Below are 21,352 nucleotides of genomic sequence, written 5' to 3'. Positions count from 1 at the left end.
GTTACCTGATCCAAGTTTCTATTAGTACATGGAGAAGAGCTGCACTGATGTGACATATTAATAAGTTGATATTCAGTAAATGCATTTTACAGATATATATTAACTAATTGTGCAAAAAGGACATTATTGCTTCAAAATGCTTCATAATATTTCCCTTTATTACTCTGCATCTAGAAACACAATGTTTTATAATTGAAGTACAACAGTACATGGTATAACAGCTTATATTTTTCTGCTTTTATCTCTTAGCATGCTGTCTGTAGCAAAAGAATCCAGCAGCTGCAAACAGCAGCAGCAGCCGAGCAGGAATAGTTACATAAAGGATGTAGGAAACATACAAGGTGTTGTCTGAGAGAGAGACTGCAAAGGAAAGAATATTACTAAGCATGATGTCTTTTAAGAGGACTTTAAAATGTTGACCTTTATTCTTGAATAGTTAGGGCATTTCACAATACTGTAACTACTTTAAAGTCTAGTGTGTAGGATGTAGGGGCATCTTTTGGCAAAAAATATTTTCATTAGGTTATACTCACCTGGAAATAAGAATTTTGTTTTTGTTGCCTTAAAATTAGCCATTAAAGCCATAGTTGGTAATGTTGGAGAGCTAGCAAGATTTGAAAGCTGCACCTCCTCTAAGCTCCACCCCCTGCTCCCCCTCCCGTCAGTGCTCCGTCCAAAGCCTTGGCCCCACACAAACTTTAGGCAATCAGGCAATACGAGACATGAAGGCATCTAATTGGTTCTTTCCTTTCACACCGAATGGCAGGGATTGGTCAGAGTTTTTACAGGCCTGCAGCTTTCACAGAGGTCGGATTTTTTTCATTCCTTTTTCTGAACACATTATGTATTGACTACTCTCAGGATGGAAGGACCATTTCACCCAGTATAACAAGAAGTGTTTCTGAACAGGATTACCAACTATGGCTTTAATATCTACATACAGAGATGGTGCTCTTCAGCAGAGTCCACCATGTTGTTCTACAGTAGCCCAGAACGGACAAATTTAACACTTACTCTAGATTGGGCCATTCACATTTTCACTTTGTTGCATTTTCAACAAAGCGAATCATAGCAGCCTCCAGACTTCAGATCAATAATGTATCATAAAACATGTGATATAAAAATGAATCATAAAAAATCTGGAGAAGACCATCCTTAGGCTCCCATTTAGAAAGTGCTAACACACTTTGCACACAAATGATCATTGCTGCGCAGTAAACAGTTTTGTCGGCTGACAGAACTGAGAGGCAAAGTCCCACCCCTCCAGTGGACCACCACAGGATCTTATTTCAGACAAAAACTGAATGGTAGTTAATGGCGACAGACATTTGAATTGTGCCATGAATTACATATACGATGTTCTTCAAATTAAAAGATAATTTTGCGAGTCAAGAGAATCACAGTGCCACTGAGTTTTGTGTGAAACCGCAGCATAAACTACATCTCTCATCTCACGCTACATACGTCACCAGGAATCGAATCATTAACCTACTGATTGGTACACGACTGCTCTACCTCCTGAGCCACCGCCTCCCCTACATTTTAAATGAGTAACACACGGAAAGTATTTTGCATAATGTAAGACACGTTTTGGGATGTTTATAAACATATTTTTAACAATAACACAAACAATGTATATTCAAAATTCACCAATATCTTCCTTAGTTTTTCTTTTTTATTCTTCTCAAGAAAGCCCTAAGACAAGTCTACATCAGTTTCCCTCTACAAAAATGTGTGTGTGTTTGAGAGAGAGCGAGAGAGAGAGAGAGAGAGAGACAGAAAGAGGGAGGAAGAGACAGAGTTAGAGAGGGGGAGACAAGGTGGAAGGAGGACTCTTCACACAATGTTAATGTAAGTTAATAACTTCATCGGCATGATGCTTTGTCCCTTTTTCTATGTGATATTTTTTAGCGTCATCAATCACAAGTTATTAGATGGCAAATAATTATTTTAAAAAATACTCTAAATTCTAAAAAATAATAACTTGAATTTATGTGTAATTCATATTTCTATTTAAATATTATAATGCTATACAATTGTAGAATTAAAGGAAATGCAATAACCTATTACTCTGCACAAACATGTCAGCACACAATGTGCATAAGTGTGTGTAGATTCTGTTCTTACCTATGAACAATCAAAACATTGGTGAATGTCAGAATCTTGGTGAAAACTGCGTTAGCGGGTTTTAAGAAGAAATCTCTTTACAAGAGCGGTTGGTGAATGAGGCCCATTCTGTTAATTCCAAACCAGGATTTTCATGACACCCTGCGTTACAGCTGAGGTAGGGCGTCACAAAAATTAAATAGCTTCACAGTAGTTATGTCCAATTTATCATATTATCTTTTGTCTAGGGTTTAAGAAGATCACCACTTGTCTATACAACCACTTTTGTCATTATTTAATTATACTACCCAACCATCAAGGCCTGTAATTAATATCATCAACCAAATGAAAATCTCCACCATAAGTACACATTTTTCACTTTAAATAAAGAAAAGACACGCAAATGGCACACCCACAGAAAGATGACACGGATCTGCTCTCTCTGTTTGCCTGCGGTTGTTTTGAGCTCCAACAGACTCCAAACAACACCAAACAGGGTCTGCTGCTTCCTGAGCGTCAAAGACTGCTCCACCTTTGATCTCTAAATCAACTCATCAGCACCCCCCCCCCCCCCCCCGACCCAAACACTTGCAACCCTTCTTCCTCTGCATCACACACACACACACACACACACACACACACACACACACACACACACACACAAAAATTCCCTTAAACAAAAACACATTTCTCATGCTCTCTGTGTTTTCCATCTCTTTCTCTGTGTGTCTTTTCATTTCTTTCTCACTCTTGATCACAAACTCATTTCCCATGCTGTGTCTTCTCTCTCACTTTCTCACACACAAACACACACACATCACACAAGCACACGGGTGTGTACAATGTGAGGCCGCAGAGCCAGGTGACTCATGCAGGCATTGAGAGTGGTGAGTGTTATTTGTTTGCATGCTTCGCCCTCTGCGCCGCTGCGGTCTCTTCCCCTCTGTGATGGATAGCTGGCTCTCAGCCAACCAGCAATTTCAAGTGAGAGAGGAGAGAAGCACTGGTGGTGGGGTTCAACACGTTCCTCAAACTTGTATTTGAAGGTCCAGTGTGTAGGATTTAGGGGATTTACTGGCAGAAATGGAATATAGCATAATAAATATGTTTTCTTTAGTGTTTATTACACGGCTCTATTAAATGCTGTATTCTGATTGGTCAGTTGCGGCATTCAGCGGTCTGATATTACTGTGTAATGACCGTTGCTAGTAGCAACGGTCATTACACAGTTGCTATGTAGCCCAGCATTGCTAGGGACGCTGTCCTGCAACACTACAGCTGTCAAACAACTTCCAAGGGAAAAAACAAACAGAAGTTGCTGATTTTAACATTTCTTTTAACTTATTTGGAGAGTAGCTACAAGGATTTTGAGGAATGGGATGCCGCTGAAGAAAAAGAAATGGAGAAGGAAAGAAAAAAATCAAGCGAAAAACGGCACAAGGAACTGACACCTGAAGAGCTTCAAGTGATTGAAGAGGAGAAATATGAGATGAATACAAAAAAGACAACAAAATGTGCTACTGTACTATGCTGTACTGTACTACAACTACTATACTGACGGACTTTCTCTGCCAAAAACAAAAGAACACGGATTTGAATACACACTCGGCAGTCATGCTTTATGACATTTTACGCAAATTTTATGCCTCGGTTCAGTCCACTAAGCCTGGGTGAGTACAAAACTTTCACCAAAAGTTGTCGAATCCGGTCGGTTTTAATGCACTTCGCGGAGGCAGACAACATTATTTATTTAACTGATAATTAGCCATGTAATAAGCGGGATAATGTACAATGTATAATGAGGAAAACAACTCCCTTCAGGGAAGGGAGTTGTTTTCCCAGTATTTACAGGCTCATTATACATTATCCCTTACATAATCACCTGAAAGTAAGAATCATTGTGTTTTCGTTACCTTAGAATGAGAAGTTTATATCTACATAGGAAGTGGCTCCTCCTCTGAACAATCAACACTAGAGGAATTCTAACCAGGAGAAATCTCAGCTGGTTGCAATCTGCAGTCCTCACTGCTGGATGCCACTAAAAAAAATCTTACACACTGTTCCTTTAACCACTTTCTGTGCTGATTTTATTTGATGAGTGTTAATTAATTAATTTTTTTATATTTCAAGCATTAATGCGTTGTTGTCTCAGCACATCTGCAGCAAGTATTTAGTTTGAAACACACGTTCCTTATAAACTGTATCAGTATTCTATGTGATGCTCACATTTCATGAGTTAAATAATTCATATAAACATATGTTATTGAACCAAGGACTGGTGTTTGAGGTATGGGTGCTGTTCTGACTGATGCACTGTCGTTGCGCACATCCATTCACTGTCTACCTTCATGAAATCACCAGAAAGGACAACAGGCTGCTACAGTTTAACCACACAGACCTCACACATCAGGTTATAACTCGATATTCTGCTTTTTTTTATGAAGGAGACATCTGGTTACCAGGGCCCATTTTCATCTCATCAGACATTTCCTGAGGTAAAGCTTTCCATTTGTTGGGCTCATTATCACGTTTAACGGTGGCTCAGCTGTTACAGAGTTATGAGCAGTGATGTGACTGGCTGAGAGAGTATTTAATTATCACGACACCCGCTGATCTAGGCTATATTTACTTTCACCCTGCCCTTTGCATGCTGTGCTGTGGGAGGTGCACAATGAGACTTATAATATTTCTCAGCAGAGCACAACAGTATTTGTCTTTTTTTTTCATCCATCTATTTTTTTGTCCCCCATGTCCCCTTAGGGGCTCCATATAAAACTGATTTGGGTAATAATCTGTCATTGCACAGGTAGGTGCACACGATTACAGCACGAAGAATAGGTCGAAGTTAAATCAGAAAGTCCATCTCTAAGCTGTGATGGATGTTTACACTGGACAGTCTTCTACTGTTCAGCTTTGCAGCTCTGTTCAATCTTTTCCAGTTTCAAGTAACAAAAAATGAAAAGGGCCTAGAGCAAAAGTTCATGGCCCTACATGGTCAGTGCTCAGTAGCACCCCCTTTGGCAAGTATCACAGCTTGTAAATGCTTTTTGTGGCCAGGTAAGAGTCTTTAGCCCTTTTTAAACAGGAATTGTGCAAATTTGCAGGAAAGCCCAATCAGTCTTTTTTCAGCATTAGCAGTATAAAACAAAATCGAGGAGGGCGGCAAAATGCCGCCTACCTACTTTTGTTTATACAGAATTTGCCTTTTTTGTGGTAATGGGGGGCGTAAGCAAGTAAAAAAATGTGTAGCTCAGCGTGTGACGTAAACAGTGACATGGGAGGGAAGCCGCGGCTAGTCAGTCCTTCGGCAATCCTCTCGTAAGTCGGCCCATTCTTCACCGTTCCTGCTCATCTTTACAGTGTCTGTCAGGTTTGCTACTAGCTGCTCACCAATTCCTGCTATCAGCTGTTTCCTGTTTATCCACCGCCAGTGGATCGCACCTGTAGTGTCGTCAACAGCTCCTCCCACAAGTCATCAACAGCCCCTCCCGTTGCGGAAGGCTGCCTTGGTCTTTTTAATCTAAAAGGGTTCAATATGACCATACGAGGCAGAAAATTGGGCACCTCGGATCAACTCGCCAATCCGGCTCTGTGTGTCTAAACACTCGCAGCTTGCTGGCAAAACGGCCCAACATTGACGGAAAATCTGGCAGTGTAAAGGGGCCTTTCAGTTCTTGTTTGGGGGATTTTCACACATTCTTCCTGCAAAAGGCTTCTAGATCTGTTAGATTCGTGGGCCATCTTGCATGTACTACTCTTTTGAGGTCTATCCACAGATTTTTAATGATGTTTAGGCCGAGGGACTGTGAGGGCCATGGCAAAACCTTCAGCTTGTACCTTTTGAGGTAGTCCATTGTAGATTTCTAAGTGTGTTTAGGATCATTGTCCTGTTGTTTAAGCCATCCTCTCTTCATCTTCAGCTTTTCCACAGATGCTGTGATGTTTGCTTCCAGAATTTGCTGGAATTTAACTGAATCCATTCCTTTTTCTACCTGTAAAATGTTCCCCGTGCCACTGGCTGCAACACAAGCCCAAAGCATGATTGATCCACAGCTGGACAGGTGTTCTTTTCATGAAATTCTGCGCCCTTTTTGTCTCAAAACATATGTTTGCTCACTGTGTCCAAAATGGTCTAACAGTGGTTCAACAGTGCACCACCAGACCAATCTTCCTGCAGGTCTTTTGCAATCAAATGGGGATTTTGATTCGCCTTTTTATCAATCTTATGAGAAGTTCTCTCAGAGAGTTTTCTTGGTCTTCCAGACCTCAGCTTGACCTCCATAGTTCCTGTTAACTGCCATTTCTGAATTACATTACGCACAGAGGAAACAGCTACCTGAAAACACTTTGCTATCTCCTTATAGTCTTCTCCTGCTTTGTGGACATCAAGTATTTTAGTTTTCAGAGTGCCAGGCAGCTGTTTAGTGGAGCCCATGGCAGCTGACTGTTATGACAAGGTTTCATAAGTCTTTCTTTATAAAGCTTTTAAATTAGCATCACCTGGCCTTTCCTAACGATAACTGTGAACAAGCCAGAGTCTGAGAGCTCAAATGCTTTGGGGTGGCCAAACTTCTGCATGGTGTCTCTTTCATGTTTATCATTCTAAAATTGTAAAAAACAAAAATAATACACTAATGTTGCTTAAAATGTTGAAAAGTATGTTACATCTTTAACGTCATGCCTTTTGGAAATCACTTCATCTTCTACTTACTTAACTATTCAAAGTAAATAGAATTTTGACCAGGGGTGCCTAAGTGTTTGCATGCCACTGTATTTCCTATAGTACATTTGCTAAAAAAAATACTGTGCTCAACGCTTTTGTGAAAGCATTAAGGCCTTTCTTTAAAAAGGAAACATATATATATATATATATATATGTCTCATATATATATATATATATATATATATGAGACACTTCAAAGATTAAAAAAAGATAGATGTCTTTAGTAGAGACCAAAGGGGTCTGGGGCTGAGTGAGCAGACAGGATAGGGAAGTCAGAAAGTGTTGAGTGACAGGTTAAGACAGTGTTGGTTTTGGTCTATTCGTGAAATTTGTTGACAATAAGAGAAATAGAATAATGGCAGCATTATCCTTAAAAGCCTCAACTCATCTCTCTCTTCCCGCGTCCTCGTTATTTGTCTTTGCTTTCTGCTCTCTCAGATTGCTCCCTCTTTCTCTCTCTCTTCCGGATATCCATCGTCTTGCACTCTCTCTCTCTCTCCTCCCTGTCCGACCTAATTTATCTTAGAACCTCTCTGTCTCTCGTCCTTTCCCTCTCTCTTTCTGCCACTCTCTCTAATAGGCTGGTTTGCTCTTTTAGCCTCTCCTTTCATTCTCTGATGCCTCTTCATCTCCATTTCTCCTTCTCCCTCCTTTTCACTTTGCCTATTTTCAAACCCTTCAGCCGCCTTTTACTCCTCGTTCTTTTCTTTCTTTCTTTCTTTTAGTTTCATGCCTTCTTCTCTAATTTCTCTCCAGCACCAGCCTTTGCTCTTTATCTTTCCTGTACCTCCTCTGTCCTTTTCGCTCTGCCTGCCTTCATCTCCTTCCCCTCCTCTCGTCTCTCTCTCTCTCTCTCTCTCTCTCTCTCTCTCTCGTCTCTCTCTCTCTCTCTCTCTCTCTCTCTGCCCCTTCATCTCACAAAGCCTGGCTTGGCAGCCCTGCCCAATAAATAAGACAGGGACATCTCTCCCGTGACATCCAATTGTGGTACTCCGCCTCTATCTGCCTGTCTGACCTGCAAAAGTTTGACACCATCAGTCACCTCAACAAATGCTGCTCCTCATAAGCAATGACCACGGCTTTTGTCAAGGAGATGCTCATCACCTTGTCACCACAACAAAGCCGTATCACAAGTTTGATGCCTTTGTCCTAACCACATCACAACATACCTGCAGTGTGAACACAGATTTTGGTATGTTTGGAGTGTGTAATATGTTTTGATTCCTACTCTTTGTATGCAACAGATGAGATCATAAATCTTAATTTTAAAGTATTCCTTCAAAATGAAACAGAGTTTAGGATGCTGCTTACGCAATTACAGTAACTGTGTTAATGGACGTGTCAGGAGCCTGTATGTTTAGATGTGTAGTCAGTTTGTTTAGATGTCCATAGGCAAAAAGATCTGTTGTGAAGAGAACTTAAAGATAGATATTTTAACGTGAAACTGCATTTTTCCATTTTTTTTTGGTTTTAATCCCCTGGTCTGTTTGTTTTGGAAGAAGAGACCCTCTAGTAAAAAAAAACACTCCTGAACAATGAACACTGAAGGAATTCTAACCAGGAGATGTTTCAACTGGTTGCGATCTACAATCCTCACCACTACATGCCACTAAATCCCCCTAAATCTTACACAGTGGACCTTTAAAATGCTATTTTTCTATTTTTCCTTATTAAAACTTTTTAATCAGTGACCTGACGGAGGTTTCTGCATGATGCAAAACCACATACTGCTGTGGATGCCAGGTTTATTCAGTTCCAAAAGTCAAACAATAACACAAACTAAACAATTGAGTCAGAGGTAGACTGACAGCTCCTGCGCCCTGTGAGGTAAAATTACTTTTTCTGTCAATGGAGTCTAGTGGCTTGAAGAAAGCATAGGTAACAGCTTCACTTCCCTGTTTGAAAGGGCTGTCGGACAGTCAGTACTTCAATGCTTTTTGCTAACAGTTGTGTGGGAGTTTCTATTTAAAAAAACAGAGCAGAACGCAGATTCCTTTAAAGGAATAGTTTGAAATTTTGGGGGATATTTGTTTCTGGTGGACAGTCTCTTAAAAACTAGCTGGGACTAGTAACTTTCCAGTGTCTCTGTGGCTTGCCATAAACTGTAATTAATCAGTGAATAAATGTGGCACATCTAACACTCTTTTTTGGTCAATAAATTACTGTAAAACTTCAATTAATAGCCCGGGCTTTTGTTTTGCTTCTGTCATTAAACTCAACCTGTGTATACTTGGGACATGCATCTATATGGGACAGGCCTTTAATTCCTTTCACACAAAACTCTTGCTCAGTAAAGATGGTAAATACAATCAAATTGTTTATTTACCTGTATGAATGTTACCTTTATAAAAAAAAAAGTGTCATACGGACACATCTCTTTACCCTCTTAAAACAACATTCACAACTTGGATTAAGTGAAAACTCCTTTTGATTCTTCTGATCGGTGGACCCTTACGGACTGAAGGAACATGGAAACATAGGCCTATTCAGACTTCATGACTGCTTCAGATATAGAGGATCACCACCTTTTATGTCACCTCTCATGTTTACTATGTTACTGGTAAATCTGAATGAATTATACTTTGGTGCTCATTGTGTCAATAAAATGAACTGAACAACTGAATTGTGGTGAATCTAACAAAGCTAACAGTGTGTAGCATTACCATACTGACTAAAGTTTAAACATTACTTTGCATGTTTGATCTAAGCAGCTTAAAATTAGCTCAAGTGGGAAGCTGACAACAAGGTGGCCTTTAAGAAATTTTATACAGTACAGGCCAAAAGTTTGGACACACCTTCTTATTCAATGCGTTTTCTTTATTTTCATGACTATTTACATTGTAGATTCTCACTGAAGGCATCAAAACTATGAATGAACACATGTGGAGTTATGTACTTAACAAAAAAAGGTGAAATAACTGAAAACATGTTTTATATTCTAGTTTCTTCAAAATAGCCACCCTTTGCTCTGATTACTGCTTTGCACACTCTTGGCATTCTCTCCATGAGCTTCAAGAGGTAGTCACCTGAAATGGTTTCCACTTCACAGGTGTGCCTTATCAGGGTTAATTAGTGGAATTTCTTGCTTTATCAATGGGGTTGGGACCATCAGTTGTGTTGTGCAGAAGTCAGGTTAATACACAGCCGACAGCCCTATTGGACAACTGTTAAAATTCATATTATGGCAAGAACCAATCAGCTAACTAAAGAAAAACGAGTGGCCATCATTACTTTAAGAAATGAAGGTCAGTCAGTCCGGAAAATTGCAAAAACTTTAAATGTGTCCCCAAGTGGAGTCACAAAACCATCAAGCGCTACACGAAACTGGCACACATGAGGACCGACCAGGAAAGGAAGACCAAGAGTCACCTCTGCTTCTGAGGATAAGTTCATCCGAGTCACCAGCCTCAGAAATCGCAAGTTAACAGCAGCTCAGATCAGAGACCAGATGAATGCCACACAGAGTTCTAGCAGCAGACCCATCTCTAGAACAACTGTTAAGAGGAGACTGCGAATCAGGCCTTCATGGTCAAATAGCTGCTAGGAAACCACTGCTAAGGAGAGGCAACAAGCAGAAGAGATTTGTTTGGGCCAAGAAACACAAGGAATGGACATTAGACCAGTGGAAATCTGTGCTTTGGTCTGATGAGTCCAAATTTGAGATCTTTGGTTCCAACCGCCGTGTCTTTGTGAGGTGAAAAGGTGAGCGAATGGATTCCACATGCCTGGTTCCCACTGTGAAGCATGGAGGAGGAGGTGTGATGGTGTGGGGGTGTTTTGCTGGTGACACTGTTGGGGATTTATTCAAAATTGAAGGCACACTGAACCAGCATGGCTACCACAGCATCCTGCAGCGACATGCCATCCCATCCGATTTGCGTTTAGTTGGACGATCATTTATTTTTCAACAGGACAATGACCCCAAACACACCTCCAGGCTGTGTAAGGGCTATTTGACCAAGAAGGAGAGTGATGGAGTGCTGCGGCAGATAACCTGGCCTCCACAGTCACCGGACCTGAACCCAATCGAGATGGTTTGGGGTGAGCTGGACCGCAGAGTGAAGGCAAAGGGGCCAACAAGTGCTAAACACCTCTGGGAACTCCTTCAAGACTGTTGGAAAACCATTTCAGGTGACTACCTCTTGAAGCTCATGGAGAGAATGCCAAGAGTGTGCAAAGCAGTAATCAGAGCAAAGGGTGGCTATTTTGAAGAAACTAGAATATAAAACATGTTTTCAGTTATTTCACCTTTTTTTGTTAAGTACATAACTCCACATGTGTTCATTCATAGTTTTGATGCCTTCAGTGAGAATCTACAATGTAAATAGTCATGAAAATAAAGAAAACGCATTGAATGAGAAGGTGTGTTCAAACTTTTGGCCTGTACTGTACATCCGAAGAACTTCTATAGAAAGAAACTGATGCAAAGTATCAATGGCAACCGGACCCAGTTCAAGATCTGCATTTATTTGTCAAAACATGCAGTTACACCTGGCTAGTAAAAGGGTTTTAGGGAGTGTAGGGAGGTGGAGAGGGAGACAAATAAAGAATGGAAAGATATGGAAATGATTTAAGAGGTGCTAGATTATTTACATGACATTATCATATGTGTATTATTTCATATTCTAAATATCACAGTTATCGTTAATACTGGTGTATCGCAACACCCCTGGGATCAAGGAATTATTATTTCTCTGATTCTAGTGACACTTTTTTGAGTATTTAATAATACAATTTTGAAACAAAATATTACAAGGATACTGAATGATTACTTGACTTGTGGTTTGTTGCTTCCCCCCATTACTGTCAGGAGAGTACAGGCCTCCTGCCTGAACTCTCTTCATCGGCCTCTACAGACAAATATTGTCTTTAACTTGCAACAGATTCATATCAGAGGGAGTAAAAGATATTGTCACATTGGTCATTTGGAACTGGGAAAAGGAAATCTTCCATTTCTACTGACCGTCATCGCTGTTGTCGTCCACAAGGATGATTTCTTTGAGCAAGTGAGCCGGAGTGTGATTGACAGCTGAGTGGACTGAGCGCAGGATCACCGACAGAGCCTCGTTGACGAAGATGAAGATGAGGGAGATCTGGGGGAGGTCTCTCGGGTAGCTGACCTTTCTGCATCTGCACAGAGACACGCAAACACACCACACCATCTGTAAAAATAAAACCTTTCCATGCCTGCCTGTGAAGCCTACATTCTGGGCTTTGCACGCTCTGCTCATCCTCCATCATTACTGTAAAAGACCAAACTGCCTCCATGGAGCTGCTGACATCTTGTTCGCTGAGGCTGAAAGGCGAACCACATGCGGCTTCCTGTTCAACCAACCAAATTGGCCTATTCACTGTGTGTCTGCTGCAGATAGGAGGCTGTTTTGTTTAAACAGCTCTAATGAAGAGGAAAGAGGCAGGGTGAGGCTTTGGCTCTGAGAGTGGGAGAAGAAACACCTTCCTGTACTTGTCTCCTTTTGTTGTCTTAATTCCTTTTATCAAAAAATATATTATCCATGTAAAATTAAAACTTGGGTAGGCAACTTCTTTTAGAAGCATTTTCTGTTATTTTTGTGGAAGTTACATCCCTATAGCAATCAGTAAATTAAATGTGTTGAAAAATTAAAGAAAAAAAAAGGTATCTGTGGCTGTTGCACGCTTTTAACAAGCTTGTCCAGTCATCTCATACAGGCCGAATGAAACGATTGGACGTGCTTACCCGTCTGTCTTTTTTATTGGCTATTCTACAAATACAGATCTGCATGCACGTCCCTTCACTGAGAGCCTGATTTAAAGACGGAGACTCTGCATTGGCAACAACTGCCTACACTGCACAACAACCCAAAAAAGGAAGACAGACTTGTCAAAAAGAGAGTCTAAAAGAGAGTCTGCCAATAAACAAAATAAAACGAGTATCTGTGAAGCATTTCAGAGATGGAGAGAAAATGTTACTAATAACTTAGCCTTCTGCTTACTGGAGCCAAAGGCTCGCGGCTGTAGTTTCATGTTCACAGTTATGTAGCTAACGTTAGCTAGAGCCTCAAATCACAGTGTGTCCTCCGCCTCACTCCCCGCCACTACAGACCCTCTCACCGGGAGGGGAGTGGGCAGCAGCTTTGAAGACTGACCCCCAGTCAGCAGCAACAGCAACACAAATGCAGCCAGCACGAACCCCAGCTCAGTGGAGCAGACAGCCCTGACTCCCAGATGGATTAGTTAACAGGTCAGACCTGGAGTGGCCGCTGTGACACCCGGCGCTGGGGGGCTTGCACTGGCTGAATTCAAGCCACTACAGCCAGCGACCAAATCTCAGTCTATCAAGCTGCTACCTGCTCTTCTCCCAGGGAAGCAGTCCACTGTGACGGGGAGCGAGGCGGAGAGGTGGCTAACATTAGCTAGCCAATTCTTGTTTCATTTGTGGTCTGATAAACAGAGAGAGCAAGAGCGGGGCAACGAGGGGCCAAATGAATCAGCTGTGCGCAACTCCACACTGAAATAAGATTAATTATATAAATGTATGGGAAACACTGAGTACTGTATCAAGCTCCTGCATATAACCTTGGTCGTCTAGTGGGAGGGGTTTAGGACAGAGAGGGGAGAGCTGTAGGAGCAGGGGGTATTTTCAAATTCTGCCTTTTTTTGCCTATTTTTAAGAGTACTGCCTACCCCAACTTTAAGTATTAATACAAGCTATTCTATAATAGATCAAGTGTTTTCATGAAATTTCAATAAACTTTTTTATTTTCCCTTTTAAGATATCTGAGAGGAACTTTTCACTAGGAAAAGGCCTCAATTCTAAATATTACAAACATCATGATGGAGTATATGTGTGTTAAAATATATTTCTTTCAGAGACACAGCATTCAAAGAATTTAGGACTATTTATTTGAAACAGATGGACAGATAGTTACATAAAAGGCACTGTGTTTGAAAAAGCTCCCCAAATGAAACCAAGCAGCAGTGCAACAGTTTGTTTAAGAAAAAAAAAACGCCCCAAGGGGTCTGCAGAGAGAAACCCAGCAGCTACATATCACACTGGAATATGGAAAACATGTACATAATGTACAAGGCAAGAGATGCCACAGCAATTATGGTAATAAGAACAAGAGGGGGCAGGGATGGTGCAAATCAGTGTAACCAGTAACAGCAGTGTGTAGCAGCATGAATGATTATGAAGTGAGAGAGTGTGAACTTGTCACATTACAAGTACAGCTTCATTGACTAATCTGAATGTAACCATAAGAGTCAGCTCGTTTTCTTTTGGCATTTCTTCACTGCAGGTTCTTGTTACTGATCAGCTGATAATACGTCAGTGCAAATGATAAGTTGTGCCTTTGTATCAGTCAATTCTTACTACTGTATATAAGTAACACATTGGGGAAAACAGGCTTAGACAAATAAATGTAATATCCCTGAAAAGCAGATTTACAGTACATCCCCAAAACTACTATATTTCTTCTTTAGACTACTCATAGTTTGACATTTGATCTTTGTTTCTTTCCATTTGTCTCTCCCTCTCTCTTAGTTTTATCACCTCCTCCGGCTCTGCAATGTAGGGGACCTTCAGCCAAACATAGCAGACTCCTCAGACTCCAGCTTACATGCTGTTGCTAAGCCTGAAGATATCACACCCCAACACGCTTCACACGCCACTTTGATCCCAGCAACATAAAAGACCCCCCTGAGTGACAAATGAGAGCGAAGGATTCTGATCCCTCCACTCCACCACCCCCAAAACACACACACACGCACACACACAGCTGGTGGCAGCGATTGGCCGAGGGCTTTCTCATCATCCCTGACTTTCAAATAGATGGGCTGTTTCTCGCTTAACTAGCAACGTGGGCCAGAGACAGACTCTTTAAAGGAGCATTTATGGAGACGGAACCCGCACCATGCATGCAGATATAACATACTGCACAGAGCTATCTGGAAGAGCACGGGCTGATGCACACACACTTACGGACATACATAAGGATGTGCACATTCATCAATGATGTGAAAGCACATCTTGAAACGTACCTTTTACACCTGCTAATCCAAGCGTGTGTGTGTGTGTGTGTGTGTGTGTGTGTGTGTGTGTGTGCGTGCGTGCATGCGTGTGTTTGTGTATGTGTGTGTCCATGCATGCCTGGAGATTGATAGCCAACCTGATAGTGCAACTCAAATATGAGAGTAAGAGGCAGAGTGGGAGAGAGAGATTTATAAGAACAGGTGAATTGCCCTACAAATGAACACTACATGTGCACTGCAAAAAGTGACAGATGACAGCATGTCAGCCTGCTTTTGGACTTCACTGTAGGTAGTGGATGATGAACTGTCAACCAAACGTTAAAGGTCCATTGTGTGGAATTTAAGGGGATATATTGGCAGAAATGGAATATAATATATTAAGTATGTTTTCTTCAGTGTATAATCACCTGATAATAAGAATTGTTGGGTTTGTTACCTTAGAATGAGCTGTTTATATCTACATAGGGAGCAGGTCTTTGTCCACAGAACCTGCCATAATGCAGATTTCTCCTTGGCTGAGCTGCAGTGTTTGCTAGCTCAATGCTGCTGGATGAGCTAGCAGTAGATGCTTCCTTCTTCACAGTGATACGGTTGGTTGGTGTAGATCAGTAAAAAGAAAATAGTTCCTACATGAAACCGCTCACAACAAGGTTTGTGGATTAGTGAGTGACCGGGTCATGATTTCTGGAAGGAGTCATTGCTGTTGAGTTTTTCAAATGTATTTCTTTGGCACTTTGAGCACCACAAGCTGAGCGTCATCTAGTTCCATTATAACCAAGAGAAGGCAGGCATCTCTACGGCCGACATCTCCAACATTCACGACTCCCAAAACTAGATTGATTAATAGCACTATAGGTAAGAGGAAAAATATGTTTTCTTGGGGGAGTGCAAAGTCTCTTTAAGCAATACCTAAAATATAATAAGTAAGGAGGAGGTTGTGGTGGAAGGGGGAGCTGCCATGAGCGTACCAGCAGAGTAATAGGGAGAAGTGTCAGCTTATAATGGCTGCAGTGTATACCTACATGAATATGACTGGGTGTGACTCGTCGGCTGATTACCACACAGCTGTGAATGATCCAGTTATTGTGGAGCATGAATGAAAGAGCTGACGCCAATCAGCTAATGCAAGTGGGACTTCAGTGCTCTGCCTAAACTATCGTTATGCTCCATTTTAATAATTCATCAGCAACATGGCTTTAAATAAACAGTATCAGGGTCTGTCTGGTTAATGGACAGAACACACTGTTGAAACCACTTTCTACCAATAAAGTAGTTCCAGTGAAAACAGTGCTGATAAATTATTCATATGTAATTTTACAACACAGTTTGCATCACAAACAAAATTCAATTCATCTCCAATGTATTGGGTGGAGGCCAAAATTTAAGAAACAGTTGTGAAAAAAACGTGAAGGTGAAATTTTAAGTTCATCCATGTAACATGTACTTACTTGCTGGGCCGGTGGTCTGGTATGGTCCGATCCAGGGAGATTTTGTCACTGAGGTAGGCATTGTAGCCGTACTTCTCCCTCAGGTTTTTAGCGTCGCTCTCCTCAGCTGGCAACAGCGTCGCAGGGAGGCCGCCTTTACCCCGACCCCCGAAGCCCTCAATCAGGCCCAGAGATTTGGACAGACCTGGGCGAGGCAAACAAGAGAAGATTACATGTCAAGAGCCTTTAGTGTGGCTGAGTCACTCTCCTCTCAGTAACGCACTCTGTGGCTTACAGCTGATAGCCTGCCTCCCCATCACCGCTCCAACCTCACATGAGCATACAGTATGTAGTCAGTGGCTGTCAAAACAGGTGAACATCTGAGCTGAATGCCCATTATGAGAAGTGGTGGCAAGATTCACACAGAATACCTGAGGAAGGGATACATTTAACAGGGGTGTGTAGAGTTAGGCCTATTCCAGGGTTTCTTACTCTGAGCTCAGTAATTCCTCTGTATGCTGATGAAATAATATACTATGATTTAAAGGAATATTTTGCCAATTCTCAACTAGCTTGTATCATAACATTGTAGGTAGTATATGTAAATGAACTGTGGTAAACTTCCCTCCACCTTACCAGCACCCAGATCTCCCTGCTCATCTCCCAACTCAAAATTATTACTGGCTCTCAGGCTATTGCTCAAACTACAGATTGGACTTCTACATTTTCATATGCCCACCAACACAGACACACAGAGTATAGAAGTGGATCAAGCCCCTCTCTGTCTCAAACCCAGACCAAACTCTGATCAAACTGTAAATCTAGGCAGTGCTGATCAAATATAAACCAAGACTATGTTACTGCGTTGCATGTTCCCACCTACAGTGTCTTCAGAGTCATATTTTAGCACACTGTCCGGCTGTAACACAATAATTTGTGAACAGGGAATGGGAGCCATTTATGGTATTGTGAAAACCAATACTGAGATCAATTAGTAAAACTAAGCAGTGCTGATCAAATATGAACTAAGATTCTGTTACTGCCTTGCCCATATCTTGCTTTTAATGTTTTCAGAAACATATTTTAGCTTACCATTTATCTGTAAGTTGAGATAGTTTATTACCAGCTGGCTGTCATATTGTTTCCACTCAAAACAACCAAGCTTGCATTATGTCACCCTCCAGCAGGAGCGTTCATTGGTCCAGTACAGTGCAGTGCATTCTGGTAGTTAAAGGTTTTCCACCTCTTGAAAGACCTTCTTTACAGCAGTGAAATATTTTTCAAGTCAAACACATTTTTGTTTCCAGGTTGCAAGCTGCTAATGAAGCCTTGAGGCTGTCATTATTTCAAATTAGCGGTAAAATAAGGTTCTTCTTAGTGTGACTGGACGTGGGTGGCAAAATAAAGTGCCTCGTTGAGCTGTGTTCAAGCCTCTGGTTTGGCAAACATCCTGCTGAAAAGCTTTGGCTCTGCTGTCCACCCTGACCTCACCTCCCTGATGAAGTAAAGACATTGTCCTTCAGTGACAACTTGTCACTGAAGGACAATGTATTTTCTTCATCAGTCTATATATTATATTATAATATAGGCTACTTAATGATTAGAAAACCTTTCTTTTTTTAAGATAGTCATCTGCATTGGGAATTTTGAATTTAACTTCAGTCAGTTGAAGTGGTTTAAAAAAAGGTGGTCTTGGAGAAAAAAAACATTACAAAAATGGTAACATATCTTCACTCATTAGACTGCTTTATTACATTTTCTATGTGAGGAACCCATTAGAAAGAACTTACACAGATTCCTTGAGGAAATTTTTTTTTTTTCCAGTTTAAATGTTACCTTACCATTTAGCTGCCTGTACACCACATCCTCCAGCGAGCTGAGTCTCTTCAGCAGCACCTCATGGCTGATGCTGGGGCCCTGCGCCGTCCCGTTGCCCCGGGGCCTCTTCCCGTCAGCCGGAACCTCCGGACCGGCGGCTCGGACGCTGCGTGTGTTGCACTTGGCCCAGTAAGTCATGAACCCCGCAACCGCAAGCACGTTCAGCACCAGTAAAACCCTCCATCTTCTAAACACAAAAGCCATTAAAAAGTCGCCGATATCCGGGCTCCGACTGTTCGGGGGCCAGCAGGGGGGAGAGTCTCCGGAGAAGCCGTATGTGTCACAGATTCAGGGCTCCCTCGGTTTGCGATGTGCAGAAAGCTGCAGGGATAATTCAGCATGCGGGTTAGACGAACACACCTTATAGATAAACAGAGAATACCAACAGAGACAATACGACAAGTCAGTTCCATTGCACTGATTGGTGGTCAGACACCTGCTCTCTTACCATTTGGCACCGGGGTTATTTTAGGTTGCATCCCCCTTCTGAGGAAATTTGGGGCGCCTGGCCATCGGCTTTCATCCGTGTCAACGCCACTTCAAGCCTGGGTTTAAAATCACGCACGGAGGATGTAAGACAAAGACACCAGCATATGTTGATCCTGGGGAACAGATACTGCTAAATAATTGAACACTGAGGGGATTATCAAGTCTGTCTTTCCCCCTCCTTTGCGCCTAACACAAGTCGGCAGTGATGCGACCGAGGAGGACTGCGCGCGGAAAAAAAAAATCCTTGCAGATGCTCAGGCAAAACCTCCTAAACGTTAAGTCAACCTATCTGCTCCCCGAAAGCCTGTTCGCACATAATCTTCCAGCCGTCACACGCTGTGAGATTCACAGTGAGATGCAGTTTAGGAGGCTGCACAGATTGTGAGCAGATAGCAGCGGATGAGGAGATGCAGCATCCTCCGCTCAAGGTACAGATGATGCTCCGGGAACGCAGCAGCAGCGGCAGCAGCATAGAAACACGTCCTGATTTCTGATGTTCCTTCACATTTTCTCCTCATTCAGTCAGCACATACCGATGCTTTCCTGTTATTCTGCACGCCCTTCTTGTTTGTTGTGCCTTGTTATTTCCTCTGATTCTCCCACACAGCGCTTAATAAGGCGCAGGGAAAAACGTGGAGTGGATCCGGTGACGTTTTACTTCGCAGCAGGTCAGGGGTGGTGGGTGGGGTGTCTCCTCACTGACAGCCAATTATCTACAATTAGAGAATATTCAAATATTTCACACTGTCCCACAGTGGGCTTCTTGGGTCTATTTGTAGCCTAGTCTTCAGGGGAGATTCTTTTTTGTCTTAAATACTAAAAATGTGTTTTATAGTTCATTTCACGAGAGGTAAGCCCATGGGATGATGTTTGACGACTATATTCGGAGATGTCATTACCCTCACAAAGCTGGTGAAGACAGTAACTTAATTATCCATTATATACAATTGTCTCAGACTGTGTTCCTCCTCATAGGGAGAAATCACATCAGATTAATCTGATAGATCATCCTGTGATTTGTCTTTGTCCCCTGAGGGAATTTATCTGGTGAAATGAGCTGTGGTGGCAGAAGTATTCTTACTTTTGTGGAAGTGTTACACCACAATAGATGAATACTCCATTAGGAATGAAAGTATTGTATTCTTTAGGGTCCATTGTGTAGGATTAAGGGGCATACTGGTAGAAATGGAATATAAAATAATAAGTATGTCTTCTTCAGTGTATAATCACCTGAAAATATGAATTACTGTGTTTTTAGAATGAGACGTTCATATCTAGGGAGTGGGCCCACCACCGAGTTCGCAATGTCTCACTGCCATATAGATAGGGCCATTCGTGTTTTCACGTCAGCCACCACAGTTAGCAGCCCCAGTGGGATAAGTCAAACAGCATTGGAAAAACAGTGATCTTTAACATGAAACTGTGGCCCCTCACTGGGTCTGTTTGTTTTGGAGAGGAGGAGACCTATGCTGATAATTCAGCTCCAGGTAAAAACCTCCTGAATGCCCGGATCAGAGAAAATAGGTGAGCACACATAGCAGCTGCTGGGCTAGCAGGTAGCACCAGAGAAACACTGATTTGAAAAGTGAAACTGCTTTATTTTATTTAGTGGTTTTAACCCAGTCTAATTACCTGGTCTGTTTGTTTAGGAGAGGAGGAGACCTCCACAGATAATTCTGCTTCTGGTAAAAACCTCCTGAACAATGAACACTGAAGGAATCGTAACCAGGAGTTTACGCCTGGCACACAGCAGAAGTTTCATCTAGTTGTAATCTGCAGTCCTCGCCACTATAGATGCAAGTAAATCCTACACACTGCTCCTTTAAAGCCATTCCATTTTCCGTTCCATTTCCAACCGCTTATATGAAGCAAAGTCACAAGGACAGCAGGCTGAGCAAAGAACTCCAGACACCCCTCTCTACAGCAACACTTTCCAGATCCTCCTGGGGGATCCAGAGGCAGAACTCCTTACCCTATTTCTACAGCTGAGCCCAGCCACCCTTCGGAGGAAACTTACTCTGGCCTCTTGTATCTGCGATCTCATTATGGCTGCAAACAGCCACAGTGCATGCCGGAGGTCACAGTGTGATGAAGCCAATAGAACCAGCCCCTGTATGTAAAATAACTAATTGATCCTACACTCCATTTTATTATGACAGACTTAGGGAGCCTAAACTTAACATTTTGGGAGTTATTTCAGGTCACTGGAATGATCTGTGTGTGTGCAGGCACATATTTAGTGTAGCTTTATTTCCGATGGCTTCAGTGTTGGTGTATAAGGTTTGGGGTAAATGAAATTGGTAAATTTCAAGTGTTTGTAGGGATATCTGACATAGTGTTCTGTGGTCTGACGTCACAAACTGGTCTATTTGCTTACTCGCCATAAGCTATAAACTTTGCAATTCTTTCACCAGTGAGGTGATCAACTATTGGGACTGAACATTATGTCCTGGTAAAGAGAGTTCTGATGCTGGGGTTGGGTTTTCTAGTATTTCCATTCAGTAGGATTTGTTGCAGGAGTCTTGTACAGCTAAATAGAGGAGTTTTATTCTCTGGTGTCACAGGTTGAAGGACAGCGTATTTACCTGCTTGAATTGTGGTTGGTTTAGAGTGTGTTTAGTCTGTTCTTCATACTGAGGCCTTCTTCTACATGGAGGGCCAAGAATAGACCTTTGTGATTCTCCATTTCCACTCTCCGTTTTCCAAAGGCTAGATTTAT

General features: G+C 41.9%; 1 protein-coding gene across 1 annotated transcript in view; it reads right to left on the bottom strand.

Annotated features, from left to right (window-relative positions):
- The window catches only part of galnt17 (polypeptide N-acetylgalactosaminyltransferase 17), a 43,025-nt gene extending 23,752 nt beyond the window's left edge, over positions 1–19,273 (bottom strand). The window contains exons 1-4 of the mRNA XM_049577522.1: positions 18,593–19,273; positions 18,108–18,465; positions 16,288–16,471; positions 11,793–11,959 (exon numbers count right to left, since the gene is read on the bottom strand). Of these exons, the coding sequence (XP_049433479.1) occupies positions 11,793–11,959; positions 16,288–16,471; positions 18,108–18,348 (592 nt within the window). The 5' untranslated portion in view covers positions 18,349–18,465; positions 18,593–19,273. The remainder of the gene's footprint in view (positions 1–11,792; positions 11,960–16,287; positions 16,472–18,107; positions 18,466–18,592) is intronic.
- Between the last annotated feature and the right edge of the window lie 2,079 nt (positions 19,274–21,352).

The sequence above is a fragment of the Epinephelus fuscoguttatus genome, linkage group LG5 (assembly GCF_011397635.1).
Source record: "Epinephelus fuscoguttatus linkage group LG5, E.fuscoguttatus.final_Chr_v1".
NCBI lineage: Eukaryota > Metazoa > Chordata > Actinopteri > Perciformes > Serranidae > Epinephelus > Epinephelus fuscoguttatus.
This window is presented reverse-complemented; position numbering and strand designations above follow the sequence as displayed.